Source organism: Typopeltis vanoorti, chromosome 25, assembly GCF_054136105.1.
Source record: "Typopeltis vanoorti isolate ZY-2024b chromosome 25, IOZ_Tvanoo_1.0, whole genome shotgun sequence".
Lineage (NCBI taxonomy): Eukaryota > Metazoa > Arthropoda > Arachnida > Uropygi > Thelyphonidae > Typopeltis > Typopeltis vanoorti.
In genome coordinates this window covers 29,718,877-29,738,024 of record NC_143573.1, presented here as the reverse complement: position 1 = coordinate 29,738,024, position 19,148 = coordinate 29,718,877, and the positions used below count along the sequence as shown (strand labels likewise).

The 19,148-nt window shown below is 34.7% G+C and overlaps 1 protein-coding gene across 2 annotated transcripts in view; it reads right to left on the bottom strand.

The window, feature by feature from the left end:
- The window catches only part of LOC150092628 (YTH domain-containing family protein 2-like), a 145,467-nt gene that overhangs the window by 18,351 nt on the left and 107,968 nt on the right, over positions 1-19,148 (bottom strand). For both annotated transcript variants that reach the window (XM_090414630.1, XM_090414631.1), the window contains exon 4: positions 3,918-4,017. In XM_090414630.1, coding sequence (XP_090270756.1) covers positions 3,919-4,017 — 99 coding nt within the window. In that variant the 3' untranslated portion in view covers position 3,918. The remainder of the gene's footprint in view (positions 1-3,917; positions 4,018-19,148) is intronic.

The following is a 19,148-nucleotide window of genomic DNA, read 5'->3' as shown; positions in this document are numbered from 1 at the left end:
TAACTCCTTGGTAATTCCAGCTTTTCTATTAGCTTTCCATATTACAGTAACAATTTAAACTGATAACAATTTTAATTTAAAATTGCCAGAGGCATTTGATCCAAAGAGTAACGTTAAACTGTCTTTGGCTGCTTTAAACACAGCTACTGACTTTTCTTCAATAGAAATTAAGCTTTTTGATAGTAGCCGTTTCCAGAACAAACTGCTTTCGTCAACAATGAACACCAAATCTGGTGAAAATTTTTCACGTTCAATTATTTCCTTTAGTTTTTCTGGAAACTTATTCGCAACTTCTCCTGATAATTTTACACTATGAATTCTGGCCCATTTTTTTAATTTCTCAAACCAACCACAAAATTTTCCACAATTTCTTCAGTTTGTTTAGATTTCAAGTGATTAAACAAAAATAATGCTTTTTCTTGAATTACCATTTGAGTTAAAGGCATATGACGTTGTGGCATGTCATCTATCCACAAACTTAACATTTTCTTCATTTTTTTCTAAAATTGGACTCCTTAAGCAAGTTAATTTTTCTGCTGTAACATCTGTACAATTCTTAGCAGACTGCTTTATTTTTTCTGATTGACTAAGTATTAGTCAATCAGAATTTAGGATTAGCACAGTCAACTTTAACAACCATACTGGTTGTTAAACCATACTGTGCTAATCCTAAAGAATGTGCCACATCGGATTTTCTTTCGCCCCTTTCAACACACTGTACAATATTTAATTTAGTTTCTAAAGAAATTGCTTTTCTTTTCCTTGATTCTGACATTTTAACTAAATGGATAGAAAAACAAGATATCAGTTAATATTTACAAAATCTACAATAATGCTATCAGAGAACATACATCATTTATTGCAATGCAATACACTGAAACACATCCTACGAAGTGTAAGCAACGATTAAATTAACACGGATGACGTGCGAAACTGTTAAAATAGACACACCCACAGCTTGGGAGTACGTGATGAGTCGGCATCGTTCGCCAGTCGGATGATTGCCGGGCATTGACCTTAAAATTTTAATATTTTTACATAAAATGGGGCTTGAAATTGCAGACTTCATTATATCGAGACTCCGTTACCAGAGGTAACGTTAACCGAGGTATACCTGTATATAATTTTTTTGACCACAGAAAGTTTTTCTGTTTGGTTAAAACATGTTACACTTCAACAAGAAATTATATTCTTGTTTTAATCCTATATCCAAGTGTAGGCAGAAGTGTGAAGCAACTTTATAACTGGCCTACACAGTGGCTGTTGACATCCCATCAAATGCCTTAGTATCCCATAAAGGATCACTACCCAAGACTGATTTCAACTTTTACTGAGGTCTCATCAGTGGGAACCAAGAAGATACTAAAAGTTAAATTAATGCAGAAGTCACATTTTCTGTATATAATAAAGGGTGATATCACCTTATTATTACAGTTTTTCTGTATACGTTGGTTACAATGTATACACTTGTACTGAAGCATAACCCATGATTAAAACAAGAATTTTTTTGTTGAATATAATACATTGCGACTAAGTGGAAAAACTTTCCACAACTATCTCTCATCTAGAGTATTTAATAATGTGATACCCCTCTCCCATACATGTATACACAAAATATGATTCTGCATTAATTTAACCATGATATATTCTTGGGTCTAGCTCCCACTGATGAGAGTTCTATAAAGGTCAAAATCAGTCAGGCTAGTGATCCTTCCAAAACTATTAATGGTTTTGCATTATGAGATACTAAGACAACCAATGTGAAGTCAGCAGCATTTATACACAAGTGGACCGGTTGTGAATTGCTTCATGTTTCTGAAATTATTATTTCTTTTTTATTTCTTAAAATGAGTATCCAAATGGTTTAGTTTAAGATCTCTTATGTTATGAATTTGAAATTGAGCTTACTGCAACTGAAAGCAGTACAGCATGAACAAATGAGAAACTGTAATTCCATGAAGAAGAGTACTACAATTTTAAGGCCAACAACACCAAATTAAAAGACTGAATTGTTAAAACCAGTCTAGTTCACAAGGAAAGGATTTGAACTTGCAGTCTATTAGTTGGAGAACAGAGATGTTATCCACTTAAGCTAACTCACAGCCTAGTGAGCAATTAGCTTGCCAGGTTGAGTTAAAAAAAAAAAAGAAAAAAAAAGAGTTGAATTATGGTTGACATTGTCAAGTAGACAGGCCAGAAATTTAAAAAAAAAAAATTGTATGGATGCTAAACTCAAAAAAAATATTTTTGGATTGTTGCAAAACATAACCAAATGGGAAAACTTTATACAGAGCAATAACATGCAAGTTATGTATAAATAGCAAATCAGCAAATTATAACCTACAGCAAGGTCCTTGCTCCTGATGGTGAATCAGGTGCAAGGGAGAGCTGGAGTTGTACACTACCTCTGCTGTTTTTTATAATCTTATATTCCATGAAAATCTCTGTATAGACCACATTATTAAGGAATGTAGTGTAATATATTAAACCTATCAATTCAAAATAGACTTAAGAATGGGAGCACTCAATGAATGTAAGATGAAGACGAGGAGTCAGTTGAATAAATTTATATGAAAGAAAGGAAATATTTACTGAATATCTCATACAATTTTCACCTAGTACCAAAGCCATCAGGGAAATGTTACAATAAGTCAGAGTGAAAAATAATACTTCAGATGATATACATAATCTTAGTTCTTTACTCAAGAAAGATGACATTTCTTAGAGCTACAACTCAACATCTTCAGGCAAAAAATTTAGTATAAAAATTAGCATACACAAATATCCACCACTGGTCACACCACATCTTCTCCCCATAGTATAACATCATAAGAACTTTTGTTAAGAGAAGAAACTGATTTGTTCAGTAATGCTCTCACCACTAAACTTACTCACACACCCAATCCCTTCTTAGCCAATGAATGCAATTCCTACTGGATCAAAAAAGCACTTCATACCTACACTCCCTCCCTAACAGATTACAGTAAGGCTATGAACATCTCCATTTGTTTTATGCGAGAAGTTATCAAAAATCCTGAAGAAATAATCTAGTTACTACCCTCAGATTAATTACACACACAAATAGCATTTCTTATCAGCTTTTCTAAAGACCAGCTGCAATCATTAGATTTGCCTTATGTCTGCAAAATACAATAAAGCTGTCCTATGACCAAAGAGGCAGGACAGCCAACATCTCTGAAGACTACTACATTCTAATAACATTATGGCTGCTCATGACATGCAGGCCATGTCTTCGATACTCACCACGGAATCTATTAGAAGACCACTTTACTTCACACAAACAAGTATAGCTCCTTGAATTGCTCTTCCCTAAAACAAAATTCTAACACGAACAAGTTTGGATGTATAAAACTGCCTCAAATCACAGACATTTAGCTCAAAAGCCAAGAATGCCCAATCAAATACATTAGGTGGTGCAATTTAGGATTTGCCTTGTTTTTCATATCAATTTATTACTCATGTACTGCCTGCATGTAACTTTGTGTACTGTTACCTGATGCTGTCAATTTAACTATGATGATATATAAGAACTAATAATTAAATCAGTTATATCTACAGTGTAATCTCATTCCCACAATTACCATTATGGTTGATAGTAATCAAAGGAAAAAAGGGAGAAACAGAGTGGAAAGGAAATCCCCTCAAATATGGAGCATGAGGAGTTTAAGGCATTCAAGAGTTTCATAGTAATCAAAGATACAAAAGAGCAAGCCTCACTCATCTAATTCTCAAAATGTAATGAAATTTTTACTGAAACAATTTAAGAACAAAGAAGTTACTATGCTTATAAATCAATTAAAATTTTAAAATAGGAAAGAACTAATGAATATACAGCTAAAATATTTGAATGCAATAGTGATAATTATATAACATATAAAATACTTAATGTCTGATACCTCACTGATACTCTGAGGAACGCTTGAGTATCACTGGCCTTGCTTCTTTTCCCTTATTAGATATATGATCTTGCAGTCTTGTCACTGAAGGAGTATCAGGCTAATCAAAATTAGAAATAATTCAGTAAATAAAATCTTGTACTTTTTCAAAATGTAAAACACATGATTAATGAAGACACTCCCACGTGTTACTAAAACTAAGTTTCAGTTTTATAGCAGAAATCTTATCCCTTCATATACTATGCAGAGAAGTTTGTTTTTTATTTTAAGGATGCTTTGAAGATATTATAATCATATTTCAACCAGCAAATGTCCTTTAGACAACTTATCAAAACTGTTTGTCTCTTCTACTGTTACTCCAAATAAGGTTATGCATTTTGTGTTGAGGTTAAATGGAATGAAAACAGCACAATAAAAGAAATGACGATAGGTTTTAGTGGTTCCAATATTTTGTATGTTAGACATATGAGACACAATACAAAAAGATCTCCTCCTGCCTTGACTGTCAGGCAGGAGGAGATCTAAGAATTACTGTTTCTCAAATCTTTGAAAGTTTCATATAATAATATTAAGATAATAATAACAACAATAATAAATCCTGCTGATGATTAAAAGTCATTTTGTGTTTGCTGGAGTAAAGCACAGTAGTTTATTCATTTGAATCTGAAAGAGGTGTCCAAGGTTGGTTTGTTGGTAAAGTATTGATTGGTGCAAGGACAGCAAAGGTCATACTGTACTAAGTCAAAGGTTGCAGCACTACTCAAGGTAACAGATATAAATTTGAATACATCGTGTTATGTACAAAAAGCAAATTTTAAAAGATTAAGTTAAGCTTAAACAAATAAGTATTTACATATAAGCAGAATATATAATCAAATGCAACTGTATAAATTCTTTTTAAAATGTAAAAAACTTCATACAATTTGTCCAGTCCGATAAGATCTACTGAGGATAATTTATTCCTTTCTTGAGTGAAGAGCCGGCACTCCACCAGAACATGACAAATGGTGAGAGATGTGTTGCCTTGCTCACACAGATAGGTCATCAACCCTCAGTACAAACAAATATGTTTCTATGTTGGCTAGACTGCCAGTGCATACAGGCTTCATCTCATGCAATTTGTCAGTAGTTCCTGCCATGATGACTGCCAGTGGGTTATTAGATTTGCTGTTATAAACTGTCTGTATATACGAATGACAAACAGCATATAGAAAAATTAGAAGCTGATCTAGTAGATGAAGCTGTAGTCTCATTTCCCACAATTCCAATGAGGCTAGGAATTCAACAGAGCTGGATATCAAAATTATGGAACTTCAATTTGGACAACAGTTGTAGAATCTTGCAAAGCACTAGATGGATTATAACACAGGAAACGAGATGGCCTGTACAGAACTCACTGATTCTGTATGAATTGCACTTTTGTTAGCAGTTTTCTTTTAGATGCACGCTGAACTGCATGTAACTCTGCTGTATAATTACTACAATGTGCTAGGATTTTATTGAATATGATAAAGTCAGGAAATACAGCAATACAAGAAACAGAGGTCTCAGATTTTGAATCACTAATATAGAAAGAAAAATCAGTATTTTGCTCTCTGTATATTAAATAATCGCATGTGATGAAGTGAGAGACTTCCTTATTTGGCACAGGTTAGAAGATGGAATGCAAACCCAGCATGGAAGAATGCAGTTATTTAGTGGGTTGTCAGCATTATGTCAATAGCTTGCATAATATCCAACATTCATACCAAAGGGATGTATAGCAGTCAGATATGCATGGTAGTGAATCTCTCATAAGGTGTCCAAGGCATGGCCCAAGAAGATCTGAATGACTGCATGGCAGCAGATATATTTCTTGTGTTCTTATCTTCAAGTTTGTGTGTACTGATTACAATTCTTATATTGTATGGTGGTCTGTGATAGATGAAATATTAGAATCATTAAACCTCAACTTCCACCACTATCTAAACCTAAATACACACAGACTATGCATTTGTCATACATGCACAATGGTGCATGCACTTGACGTAGCTTGCAGTGCTAATGGATGCTATTGTGATCAAAGTGCATTTATTTCTTTATGGCAAACAAAATACAGGAAACCTATCACAACTGGAAGATTTTTACAAGACCATCACACCCCATCCACTGCAAAAAAGATAAGCATGATTATAATATTATGAGATGGACTCTATAACATTTCCAGTACATAAAGAATGAAGAACTGCACTACCTGAGGCATATGCTCATCCTCAATGTGTACAAACCAAAGGCAATTAACAAATTGTTGATATGTCCCTGACAGCTCCTTAGCTCTTTTAAAATGCAATTACGTTACCTTACATCAAGAATGCTATAAAGTTGCTTTGTGATTACGACATTAAAGTGTTTTTTTTTTTGTTTTTTTTTTTGCTAATGTATAAGATTTCAATGTTCTTACATCCACCAAAATGTCAATATCTTTGCATGAAAAAAACAGTTTACAAAAAGTCACTATTCTTGTGGCATTTGCTATGTAGGTCAGACAGAACATTCTGGAGAGCTATGCATGTCCAAACATGTAAAAGAAAAGAAAGACAGCACAAATCAGGATTAGCTTTCCACAAAAAGCAAACACAGGCCACCGAGCAATTTGGCAAGAAACAAAAAATGCCATATATTGATCATAATCGTTTCACAAGAAAAAAAAAAAAAGCCTCAGAAATGCACCCTATCTCCACCCAATGTAATAAAACCAACCAATCCTACACCAATTTAGTCTGCTTTCATCAAAAATCTAACAGCTGAAGACTTGAGATATGACATGTGTCCTGTCACAGAAGGCAACAGCAATAACTATCATTGTTCCAACATGTACATAGTAATTAATACAAGCTTTTTTCTAGTCACTTTGTTTATATGTACTATTTTTGAAGTTCTAATAACATCTGCCATGTGTAATCAATTTTTTCTAGTCTTTTATGTTTTATAGTCCTGATGATGCATATCTGACAATTTTTGAAACTTGTCAGGTTACACTGTATTTTAATAAACATGCTAGATTTTTAAGTTAGGAAACATGTGGTCTCAATACTGAAAATCAAATGAAGAAATGCTAAACCACAGAAATATTTGTGTTAAAGTTTATCTTTTTTTCAATACTTCTTGCAAATGACATATGAGATAGAAGTGTCATTTTATTATGTAATATAAGTTCCAAGAACCTTCCTTTTATTGCAACTGGGATTACTCATCCTAGATGACGAGAATGTTGGAGGAAGTTTAATGGAACTTCCTCTTCACAGAGAAGAGATCAAGAGACTGTTGATCCTTGTGCGCACTTGGAAGACTCAGAGGGAAAGATTTCATGAAGAGAGAGAGGTTCTGAGAGTAAAGTTGTGCTGTCTTTCAATATGCAAAACACCCAAACTGTGTTATATGTTTTTATGTCAAAGAAAATTAATATTCAGTGCTTATGTTTTAGGAAAGCATTTCTAATAGATGCTGCCTGTAAGATTAAATGATACAGTGTAGAATGTTTTCAGAAACCAAATTGTGTCTTGGAAAAAAGGTTGTAGCTCTCTCCAGAAACCATACAAGCTAGCCATTTCTTCTCATGGCCTTGCATAAGCAGATGATCACAGCAATTAGACAATGTTATATTTTTGGATCTTTACTTCATTGTGGAAAGGCATCTGGGTCCTACAGTAGTTCGTCAACATTGAAGCAAAGCAGCTTTCAGTTTAGTTTTCTTGAATGGCCTGTTATAATCTTTCATGCTATTTAAAGTGAACATGATCTGATGTTTTTCTGCTCTGCTCTGAAAGGGTCAGGAATTTGGGGAGTTGGGTGGAAAATGGGATGTGCCAATGTTTTGACAAACTTTCCCCAAGAGTCTCTAAAATTGCTTTTGAGTGATTAATTAAACATCCAATTTGCTTCAGGATCAAAGATGAGTGGATAGAATATCTGTCCTTCAGCTTCTATATTTTGATTTTGAAATAGTTGATAAAAGATGTGAATTTGATTCATAAGTCCTCTGGGCTTGAGTACAAATGTATTACACCAGGAAGTGAGCACATTTGAAAACAAATTTTGCATAGTAGGGTATCTGCAGATGACATCCCAAGTTTTGTTTTGGGCTTTGTTGGTTGCTGTAAATTCTAAATGACACCGTGGTTTGGGAAAGGCAGAAACTGACTTCTTTTGGGTATTGAAGTTGTTGAAGATTATATTATACACTCTGTAATAATCCACTGTTTCACTGATACAAGAGCTGACTGTTGAAAAATCCAATTTTACCAGGAATGAGAAGAAAGAGTAGATATCAGTGGAAAAACAGAACACCTGCTTAGAAGATATTTTATTTCCAGTCAGGAATTTGGGGAGGGTTAGGTGATTTACTATTGAGCATGCATGTGTACACATGCACCATGGCTATTTGAATTCCCCATTAAAGTATAGGGATAGCAACTGTAACAAGAAATCCTATAGAGAGGCAAAAGGCAACCGCCTCAGTCATTATCAAGGGGGAATTTGTCGGAAAGGTTGCCCACAAGGATGGCAAACTACTCCATGGACAGGCCTCCCTCCCAGATATTTGAATGGTTTAATTTTGCCCTTGGGGGGAGGGGGTTAATATCCATGCTATTTATTAACACATCTGGAAATATGTCTTATTCTATGAGGATCTAGAGCAGTGGTTCTTAACCTGGGGTGTGTGCGCACCTCTGGGGGTGCGAGAGAAGTTTCTAAATTTTGACCCAGATTCGATGGACGACAGCTATTTAATAAAAGATGATCTTATTGAAATACGAGCCAATGCACGTATTCAAATGGAATTTGAAAAACTAGACTTAGAACAATTCTGGTGTACACAGTTAGAATCTTATCCACAGCTGGCAAAAGCAGCATTGCAGACACTTTTACCATTTGCCACCACCATCCATCACTTTTGCACATAAAAACAAAAGCCAGAAATCGCTTAAATGCAAGTGATGACTTACACGTGGCTCTTTCAAAAAAGGAGCCTCACTTCAAAAGTATTATTATGAATAAACAACAACAACATAGCCATTAAAAATTGATTTTGTTTTGTATGTGTTTATTTTTCAATAAATAAATTATCTTGCGATAAATGCAATTTCCTAAATAAAGAAATAGAAACACATTTTTCAAGGGGGTGCCAATCACTAAAAAGGTTAAGACCCAATGATCTAGAGGAACCAAGTTCATGTATTTTCAGGAGTGAAGCCATATTCACTTTTTCTATAATTCACTCTATGAAGACTGCAAGTAAATCGTGCCACTCAGGAATGATGAAATTGTGAGAAAGTGGGAGAGATGAGTGTTAATTTCCGTTTTGATATTTTCTTTACTGTTGGCTTGACATGTCTTTTTCACTACATGTTCTTGTTGTTTGTAATAGTGTTATATTTCCTCTTCACCTCTTGATGTATGTTCTATGCTTGGTCTTGATCTTTTTCTTTTCATCCTTCCAACTTTGGCATGGAAAGAGTAGGATGTTCTCCTATGCAATTAACACATTTGGGTGTTTTGCACTTTTAACCTTTTCATTCTCCTGATCATTACTGCAACATCATCAAATGCAGATGGAAGAGCCATAACAGACAATCTGGGCATAGGCAATTCTGTCATTTGAAAAAGTGCAAGAGGATTTGGGATGTAGATTAGAATGCTAGAAATGTTAGAAGAATACTGGAAAAAGCATGTTTTTTCAACGCAACGATATTTGGAACAGAGCATAACAGGACAACTAAGATGCTCGTAGTAACATTTTTCTTTCCGAGTAAAGAATGAAAATTTCAGGCAATGATGGAGGAGACGTGATGTCCGAAGGAAATAGGTTTTAAGGGATCTCTATTGAGTCTTCCACAGAAATGTTGGTAAATAACAAAACTATGCAACTAGCTAATATAACAACCAAGCAGTTATCACATATAAAAACTAATGATATGATCTCCAATACTTTTGAATTTATAGAAGTTCATGAAATACAATTGAAATTCAGACACCCAATGAAGTTCATAAGCCAGACATGTTCTTCCAATAGCTGATGACAGAAGCTATCAAAGCTCATATCAGACATACAAACTTCTACTTGAAAAACTTAATGCATTTTGTAGATACAGTTTCAAGCAGAAATTTTCAAGTTTAGACATAGTTTTGTTATTTATCAACATCTCTGTGGAAGAATCAACAGAGATCCTTGAAAATCTATTTCCTCCAGACATCACATGCCTCCTCCATCATTGCCTCAAATCTTCATTCTTTAAGATACTCTTTCAGTTATGTTGGAGTTTAGGGATACTAAATGTAAGGATGATTAATTGAGAGCATTAAAAATCCTCCAAATTAAAAGATCAAAGTAATATCCTATTCCCATCAATCCCTTGTTAGACTCAATGTCATGTCATGGCCAAGTAACTTGACTTCTTTGTTGTTCTGGTTTGTCTGTTTTGTGAGATTTCATCTTCAGCTGAAAAGCCCCGATACAGGTTCTTCATGTCCTAGACAGAATTCGAATGCAGGTTTTTCCAACCAAAGGGTAATGCTAAAACTGACTAAGATATGGAGACTCTTTCAGATATCTTTGATCTTTTAATTCAGAGAAAATCTCCTCGAGGTAATATTAAAATGGGATCTCCTTGATCAAGGAGGTTCATCATCACCATCAACAACCATGGGTCCAGTGCCCATAGGTGTCCAATGCCATCTTGACATGATTCCTCCACTGCATTCTATTCTGTGCAAGATGACTTAGTCCATGCATAGAGCCTTTGCACCATTTGACAATGTCATTGCCAAATTCTCTGTTCGGTGTTCCTTTTTTGTTCTTTCCTTCAATCATCCCAAACAGCAGCATTTTTATTTTCCTCTCATCGTTCATTCTACATATATGGCCAAAGAGACGTAGTTTCCTTTTGATTATTTTCTGGATCAGATTTTTTTTTTTTGTTGTATTCATCTGTAGATTTCCTCATTGTCCACTTTCTGGACCCAGCTTATTCTCAAGATCTTTCTATAGCACTTCCTCTCAAATGCTAATATCTCCTTTCAGATTCTCTCAGGAGTACCCAGGCCTCACATCCATAGAGCATGCTGCTGAAGATACAGGTTTCTACAATGCACAGTTTAGTTTGCATCTTTATAGCTTGGCTCTTCCATATTTTGTCCATGGCTTTTAAAATAGTTGTTGCTCTGGCTAATCTAATTTTTATCTCTTTTTTTGGGGTCGAAGTCATGAGGCATCCAAGATATGTGAAGTGTTCCACATTTTCCAGTTGAAATCTGTCTATCGTAACTCTGTTCAGCAACTCCTGTTGTCCGAATATCATCGTTTTAGTTTTTTCAAAGTTGACATTTAGTCTGTATCTTTTTCCTTCTGTGTATAGTGTTTGTAATGTCTGTTCCAGCCTTACTGAGTTTTCTTCAATCAGGACGATGTCATCTGCAAAGCAGAGGTAGTTTATTCTCATGCCATTTATTGAAATTCCTCTGCCTTCTTCTTTAATCTTATCTAGTGTTCTTCCCAGATGTGTGATGCAGATGATTGGTGATATTGGGTAATATTAAAGTGGGATCTCTTTGATCAAGGAGGTTACTGCAATTGATATTACCCTGACTGATGTTGTACAAAGAAATTGCTCCAAATGTTTCTGAGAAGATGTCTCAATAAGTTCTCCTGGAGTTTTTTATTTTTTTTATTTTTTTTTTTATCCCACAGAGTTCAAGGATACTGCCAACCATTCCAAATCCTTCTGGATAAAGAAGGATAACATTTTTCTAATCAGATATTTACTTTTTGCATGTGTAATAAAAAAAGATCACATATTTGTAGGTGACTAATGTTTTCTGATTCTTGTTCTAGTTGTCTGCTATGGTTTATGTACTTAGCTGGGGCTTGAGAGTCCCTGATAAACTTGACAATGAAAGACTCATTTTCAAAATCAAGAACTCACTACCATTAGCAACATATGAATGCTCACTATCCAAATGTGTTAATTGCATAGGAGAACATCCTACTCTTTTCATGCCAAAGTTGGAAGGATGAAAAGAAAAAGATCAAGAAAAGGGCTACTTTGGACATACTCGCACTACAGCAAGTCTTGGGCTCTATCCTCAACCATGGGAAAGAAAACTGACTGCAACACTATTGTCCCTTAAAGGCAAGCATACTAGATGAATGATCATGGCTGGGTCATTCAGGGACACCCATCTTGCTGAAGCAGAAGCCAAAGTAGTACAAGATTACCAGGATCTCTCCATTTCTGGATGTCCACAGATCATCTCCATGCTGTATTTGACACAGCAAATACAGCGACACTGGATCCAGGCAATGGTGATCTGGGGGGGGGGGGGGGGAGGAGTAGAGCAAAGAGTACAAGAAGAAAAAAAACATACAAAGATGAAAAATTAAAATTAAAAGAGCTAATATGGTCACTGAGAGATCTCACAACCCTGAAGAGGTATTCTACAAGACTGATTTTGTTCCACTGAACTTGGCTGGAGATTGTATGCTGAGCAAGATCTGACTTGTCACTCATGGCATCTGAGGTGATCATAAGTGTTTTGCTATACCTTCCTATGTAACAAAGAGATCATATGAGCAAGGTACTTGATAAACTCCCACTTCATGAGAACATAATCAAGCATTTCTAGATCAGATCAACTATATTTCCAAGATATTTAATTAGGACAAGCAGAGAGAGAGATATTTCCTAAGCTACCATTTTAAGCTTTATTGACACCTTTTGCAAATCGACTGCCAATTTCTTTTCTGGCTATTTACTATGTGTAACAGCAATTGGCTTCCTTTCTTCAAATTTTGTATTGTACATTATACTTATCTCAAGCTCTGTATTGTACATGCTTTTCCTTCCATTCACAAATGACCTTCTCACGAACTTCAAATCCAATCTATGGTTTTAGTAATAACAGTACACTTCATTCCTGGTGTGTTTGACAAACCTTGCAGGCTCGAAATATACTAAGCTGATTTCTCTGTCATATGTCAGTGAAGTGAGAGCAAACTTGTCAATTTCAATGCCACCATATCACAAGAAAGATCAGATCTTTCTTTTTGGACTGTCCTTTAACATCTAGTTTTTCTGAGCAAAGTAAATCACATCCACAGCTTCCTCTATCTCCAAAAACTAGCATCCTTTTCTACTCAGTATAACACTTCCCACATACACAACTCTTGTCGACACTGTATAAATCCCAAATCCATTCTCCCTAGATATTGCTCTCACATTTGAATGATGTACCAAAAACCTATCTAAAAATATGTTTGATACTTTCCTGCAAAGAGCAAATTGGTTAGATGGCGACTTTTCCCCTCGCAATCCCAGTCATTTTTAAAGATGTTTCCACCTTTTTTTGTGACCACTGTTTCACTGAATTGGCTTCCACCATTCCTCTACTTTTCTCTTAAATCTGTAAATACACAAGCAACTGAAGATCAACATCCATTCACACTTCAACATATTTCATTCTGTTTACCTTTGTTCACTGGAATAGCATTATTCCCTGATAACACCTCCAGTTGTTCAAAAAGCAAACCAGTTCCTTTCCTTCGTTCCCAAAACCACTTGTTCCCCCCCCCCCTCAAAAAAAAATTATTAATATGCTGAGCTCAACAAATATGCTTGTCCACTAGCCCATAGCAAGTAGCTACAAACTGGACAATACAGAATATTTTTTATTTAATAAATATAATAAAATAACTGCTCCAACCATGGTTCAGCACTATCAATCATTTTGTGAAATTCCTATCGACTTATTTGAATTATCATTAAAAAACTGGGGTGATGGATTTTTTGCATGGCAATTGCATAATTTATGAATCTCTGGCTATAAGTTTTTGCTGTAACCTTAAGTCCTCAATTCTCAGTCTAAAGAAAGTAAGGCAACACAGGAAGAGACACTGTTGTCACTGAAATCTCATTAGCAACCTAGCCAAAATTAAAACTTTAATTCACCATGCTCATATCCTTTCTTCAAAAGATACACTTTTACAACAAGCTCTGAAGTTCATCCACATTTCATTCTAATGGTTGATAAAGAAAAAAGATCTCCAACTTCATATGAGATGAATGCTCAATTTAAAGACATAAATCATGTGATTTACAAATATTATAAACACAGATGTCTTTAATTCTGCAAAGCATTTCTAGCCCAATCAAAGCTCATTCACAATTTTGCAACAGGACACACAGAAATAAATTTTACAGCCAACAAATCTATCACGAATTTTCCTCTGATACTTGTCAGCACTACAATAATGCCAGACCTTATATCTGTCTTCTACAACACTTCAATCTGCACCAAACCACCCAGCAACAAATACCTATTTTACTAATCTTTCCTCGCCCATTCTGTTTGACTACATCCACTGTTAGATTACAGTGGCTCACACATCCTTGAATGCTAACAATATCAAGCTTCTTCCTTATATCTTCATTTTTCATGTGATTCGGTCAGATGCCACCAGTTCACACCCCTAATTTTTCTCATATCTCTGCCTAGTTTTTGATCAACTGTTTGATTTCTGACCCAGCTCTAATAAGATATATAAGTTATAATTGGTTCAAACACATTTTGTATACAGCTACTTGAGCATTTTGACTAATTTCTCCTTTATTCCATATAAGTTTATTCAACTAACTCCCCACCATCAGAGCTTTGCTTATTTTATTGTCTATTTTCATATTTAAAATAAATAATTACAGAAGTCACTTATTTAAATGAATTATTTTTGTAGAATTTTTGGATGCTTTATAACCATTTTTGATACACTACAGTAAGAAGAGAAACATAAAAATGAACAATGATTAAATTGAAAGTGATTGATATTATATGCATTTCAACTGCAAAGAAAATAGCCCCATCTATATTAATAGATACCAAGAAATAAACTAAACTAAAATATGTTAAATTTAAATACAGTCATACCCCGACTTACGCAAATCCGGAGTTACGTGGTTTCTTATATGTATGTCTTCCCGTCCCGCTTCATGCCTCACCACTATTTGTATCTTTCAGGCACCAACTGCATTCGCCAGTGTCGCACATGCTGTGAACAAGCACTGACATGTTTCGCAGGGTCTCCATTCATACACGATTTTTATAGTCTATAAACCTTGCGATTGTTTAATGTTATGTTCTTGATACAAATTTTATCACATAAAAAATAATAATGTCATCTAAAAGACGCAAGTCCGATTTTTCTACAGCTAGCAAGAAAAGAAAAACATTGACTTTGGAAACAAAGCTCAACATTATTAAGGATTTTGAAGGCAGAATGAAAATTTGTGAGCTAGCAAAGAAGTTCGATCTACAGGAATCCACAGTAAGAACAATCATAAAAGAAAGGTTTACAGATTTTGGAGGACATAGATTCTAACGAGGAACGAATCGTAGCCACAAGGCAAGGTATAAAAAAATCATTAGCTTGTTATGAAGAAATTTTGAATGACAAGAAAAAGATATTATGCCGTCAGACGAATCTATTAGATTTTATGAAACCATCGACATTGAAATAACTTCCTTTTTTTATGTACGAAAAACTACAATTATGACTATATTTCTTAAAAAATATAGGTGTTTTTGTAAACCTTTGGTCCCAATTGTATGTTTGTATATATAAATTAGATGCAAAATCATACCCCGAGTTATGCGAATTCGACTTACGTGCTTTTTGTTGGTCCGACCTACCGCGTAACTTCGGGGTTTTACTGTAATTAATTACAAATTTTACAGAACATAAATGGCATTAGGATAACTTTCCCAATTGAGAAAGTTTAATGCAATCTTTTTGTTAAGGTTAGAATTGTTAATGTGTGCTTCGCAACTTTCTTTATACAATCTTTCCAGAAGAAAATAACTTTTGTGTAGAACTTTAGCTTATTCCACTGAATTCTATGTTTTGTAGACAAGATGTGGCTCGCTAAACCAGATTCACTGGGCTCTTTAGATCTGGAAATATATTCTTGATATTCTTCAAGATGAATAATCAGATTGTCCATAATAACACAAGTCAAAAAACATAGGATTCTGTAAATACCTAGATAAGAGACTTGGAAGGTGGGTGAGCATTAGTTATCCTAACTAATGCTCACCATTCATGCATTTCATTAAAATTTGTAATTCATTTAAATTTAAAATATTTTTTAAAATTTTAATTTATTCCTTGATATCTATTAATCTAGATGAAGTTATCCTCTGCAGTCGAGAGTGCACATAATATCACGTGTTTTCAATTTAACTGTTGTTCATTTTTATGTTTATTTCTTCTTACTATAGTGCATCAAAAATTGATATGAAACATAGCTGAAAATTCTACAGATATAAATAATTCATTTACATAAGTGACTTCTGTAATTATTTATTATTACGTCTCAATTTCCATATATTTTTAGTGAAGATGGCAAATTAAATAGCTAAATAGCTGAGAACTTACTTCTTCTATATGCTCTCCATTCAGGACGCACCGGATGTTAATATTCCTACATCTTTTCATATTCATGCTTTAATTGCTGATTTTCAAGCCAAATTTGTTTGGCATTTAAACTTTGGCCTTTATAAACCCACCCTTCCTGCATACTAACCCCCCCACACCTCTCTCCTCAATTTATAGTTGAAGAATCCTGTAGATGTCCTTCAAATAAGAGACAGTGTTCAACTTTGTTTTACACCTGATTTTCCTGTAACTCCAATCATTCTAACTACTGATTTACAACTTAACTATAGATATACTGATCTGCATAATGTTCTCTTATCATAACTGTACCATTTTGAACAGCTTTTCTCTTGGCACCTTTTCCAGATCTACAAAACAGAAATACAGATCCCTGTTATATTCCCATGATTTTTCAACTATTTGTCTTAGAGTTTCAAACTTGATCCTGATAACTCATTTGGCCTAATCCCAAGTTTCCATTTCTCGGCTGCTTCTCAAATATGCTTGCATAATTTTACATGGAAGACTAGTAGATTAATTCATTTGCAATTCATTCTCATACTCAATGGTATTTGTTTTTATAGACAGGTACTATGAAAGTTCTTGAATCATTTGGAATTAGACCTGCTGACCAGTCATTGTGAATTATGTAGTGCAGCCACTGTAGAACTTCTGGACATCCAGAGAAGAGCATTTCTAGTCAATTATCTATTCCACCTGCATTTCCATATTCAGGTTTCTTCAGGTGGCTTTTTTTTTTTTTACCTCAAGTATTGGTATATGTTGCTGATTGCATTCCTCTTAAAATTTTCTACCGCTTCTTGTTTCATTTAACACTATTACAAAGTAAGCACTCCCTTTCATCAAGAATATCTTCTGTTTTCAACTCACCTTTACATACATCTGATTCCTTTTAAAGTTCTCTATCCTCCATTAAGCTTTTTCAATAGTCTCCAAAATATTTCGTCATCATATTTATGTTCTATATCATAAGAAAAGAATTTTCATGAGTTTTGTTTAATTACTTTTACATGTTGACTTATTGCATCCTTATGTATTCTCTCAGATGAATTTTCAATAGGCTTTCTTCTTTTCAATAACTGCTTCTGATTTCCTGAATCCACCATGGAGTTTTTGATTTTCTTATCCTTGCAAATGATTTGATTTGCCAGAAAGGCAAATCAATGTTTTGTTCAACCTCCAATGAGTCTCCTATGATTGATTACTGCTTTTAAACTTTCTTTTTGGATCCAATATTTGTATATTTCAGTCCACAGTTACTCTGAAAGCTGTTCAACTGATTATTTCTTAAAATTTTTGTATGTTTCTTTTCAATATATTCATTTCTTATTTCAAATCACCTGCATATTCTTGTATTCTGGCATGAAGAAATCAGTATCAATAATAGCATAATCAATAAGACTTATTTCTCTCCATGGGAATTTGTGCTCATCTTTATGTTGGAACATGGTGTTAGTGATGACTTGTTAATGTCTGTGAACTGAGAAACCTAGCAGGTATTTACCATTATTAGTTTTGCTCTTTTCTCCAAATTTTCCCAAAGCATTTCTGATATTCATTTCATACTTTGTTTAGATCTCCAACAAGGACAAGATTTTTCCTTCTCCCCCGCATTAGCTAATTTCCATTATCATCTGAGACTTCCAGGGAGTCAAAGACTCATAGAGAGAGGCTATACATGAACCAAACCAGCTGTCATACCTTCCCTTAAATTCATTCACACTAGATGCACTCACTATCTCTAAAGGCAAACTATTCCACTCACTCCCTGCTCTGTAAGGAAAAAAAACCTAGCTCTTACCCCTTTCTTGACTCTGAACTTAACTTTCATAGTCCTCCCCACCCCCATGTAACAAATTTCATCAGACAATATCCTATAACACCCATTCGGAAGTTTATAGACTTCTATTAGATCACCCTTTTTTCTCATGTTAACCAGAGTATAATATACATACCCTTAAATCTGTCCTCAATCTAAATCCCATAATTCCTATATAATCTTTGTAATTCTTTGCACCCTTTCCACAGCATCTTTAACTCCTTGGAACCTGGGAGAACAAATCTCCAGGTGTGGTCTTATCAAGGACTTAGGCAAAATGACTTTCTTATCCTTACATGTCAAGGTTCGCTTCAACATTGCAATTATCCTTTAAGTTGTATTTTCAACTTTTGCTATGCGATCTTTGCTATGCCGGCCTAGTTGGCCGAGTGGTTAGCGTATCTGCTCACCAGCCAAAAGGCTGTGGGTTTGAATCATGCCGTGGGCATGGATGTTTGTTTGTGAAAATGCTAGTGGTGGTGGTGGTCAGAGGTAGATGTCATTGGCATAGATGAAGAAGATGGAGAGTTGTAGAGCAGGTACCATCCCTCGATGAGTCTTTGGACCACCTGAAGGTGTTATGTAATAATAATAATCTTTGAACTTCAAATTCCTATCCACCATTATGCCAAGATCCCTAGCCTTATCAGTTTCTTGTAGCATAACCTAGCTAATTTAATATGCTGCAGGAAATAATCTCATCATGCCAAAGTGCATAACTTTAAACTGACAGCCATTTTTGTTTGCTCAAATTTCCAGCTTATTCAAAATCATTTTGTAAGTGTTGAATATCAGTAACATCCCTGATTGCATTGCCTATTTTTACATCATTGGCAAACAATTGCACGTCAAATGTTTGACCCTGCCTGATGTCATTAATGCATAGATTGAACAATAAAGGTCTTAAGACTGAACCCCGAGTTACACC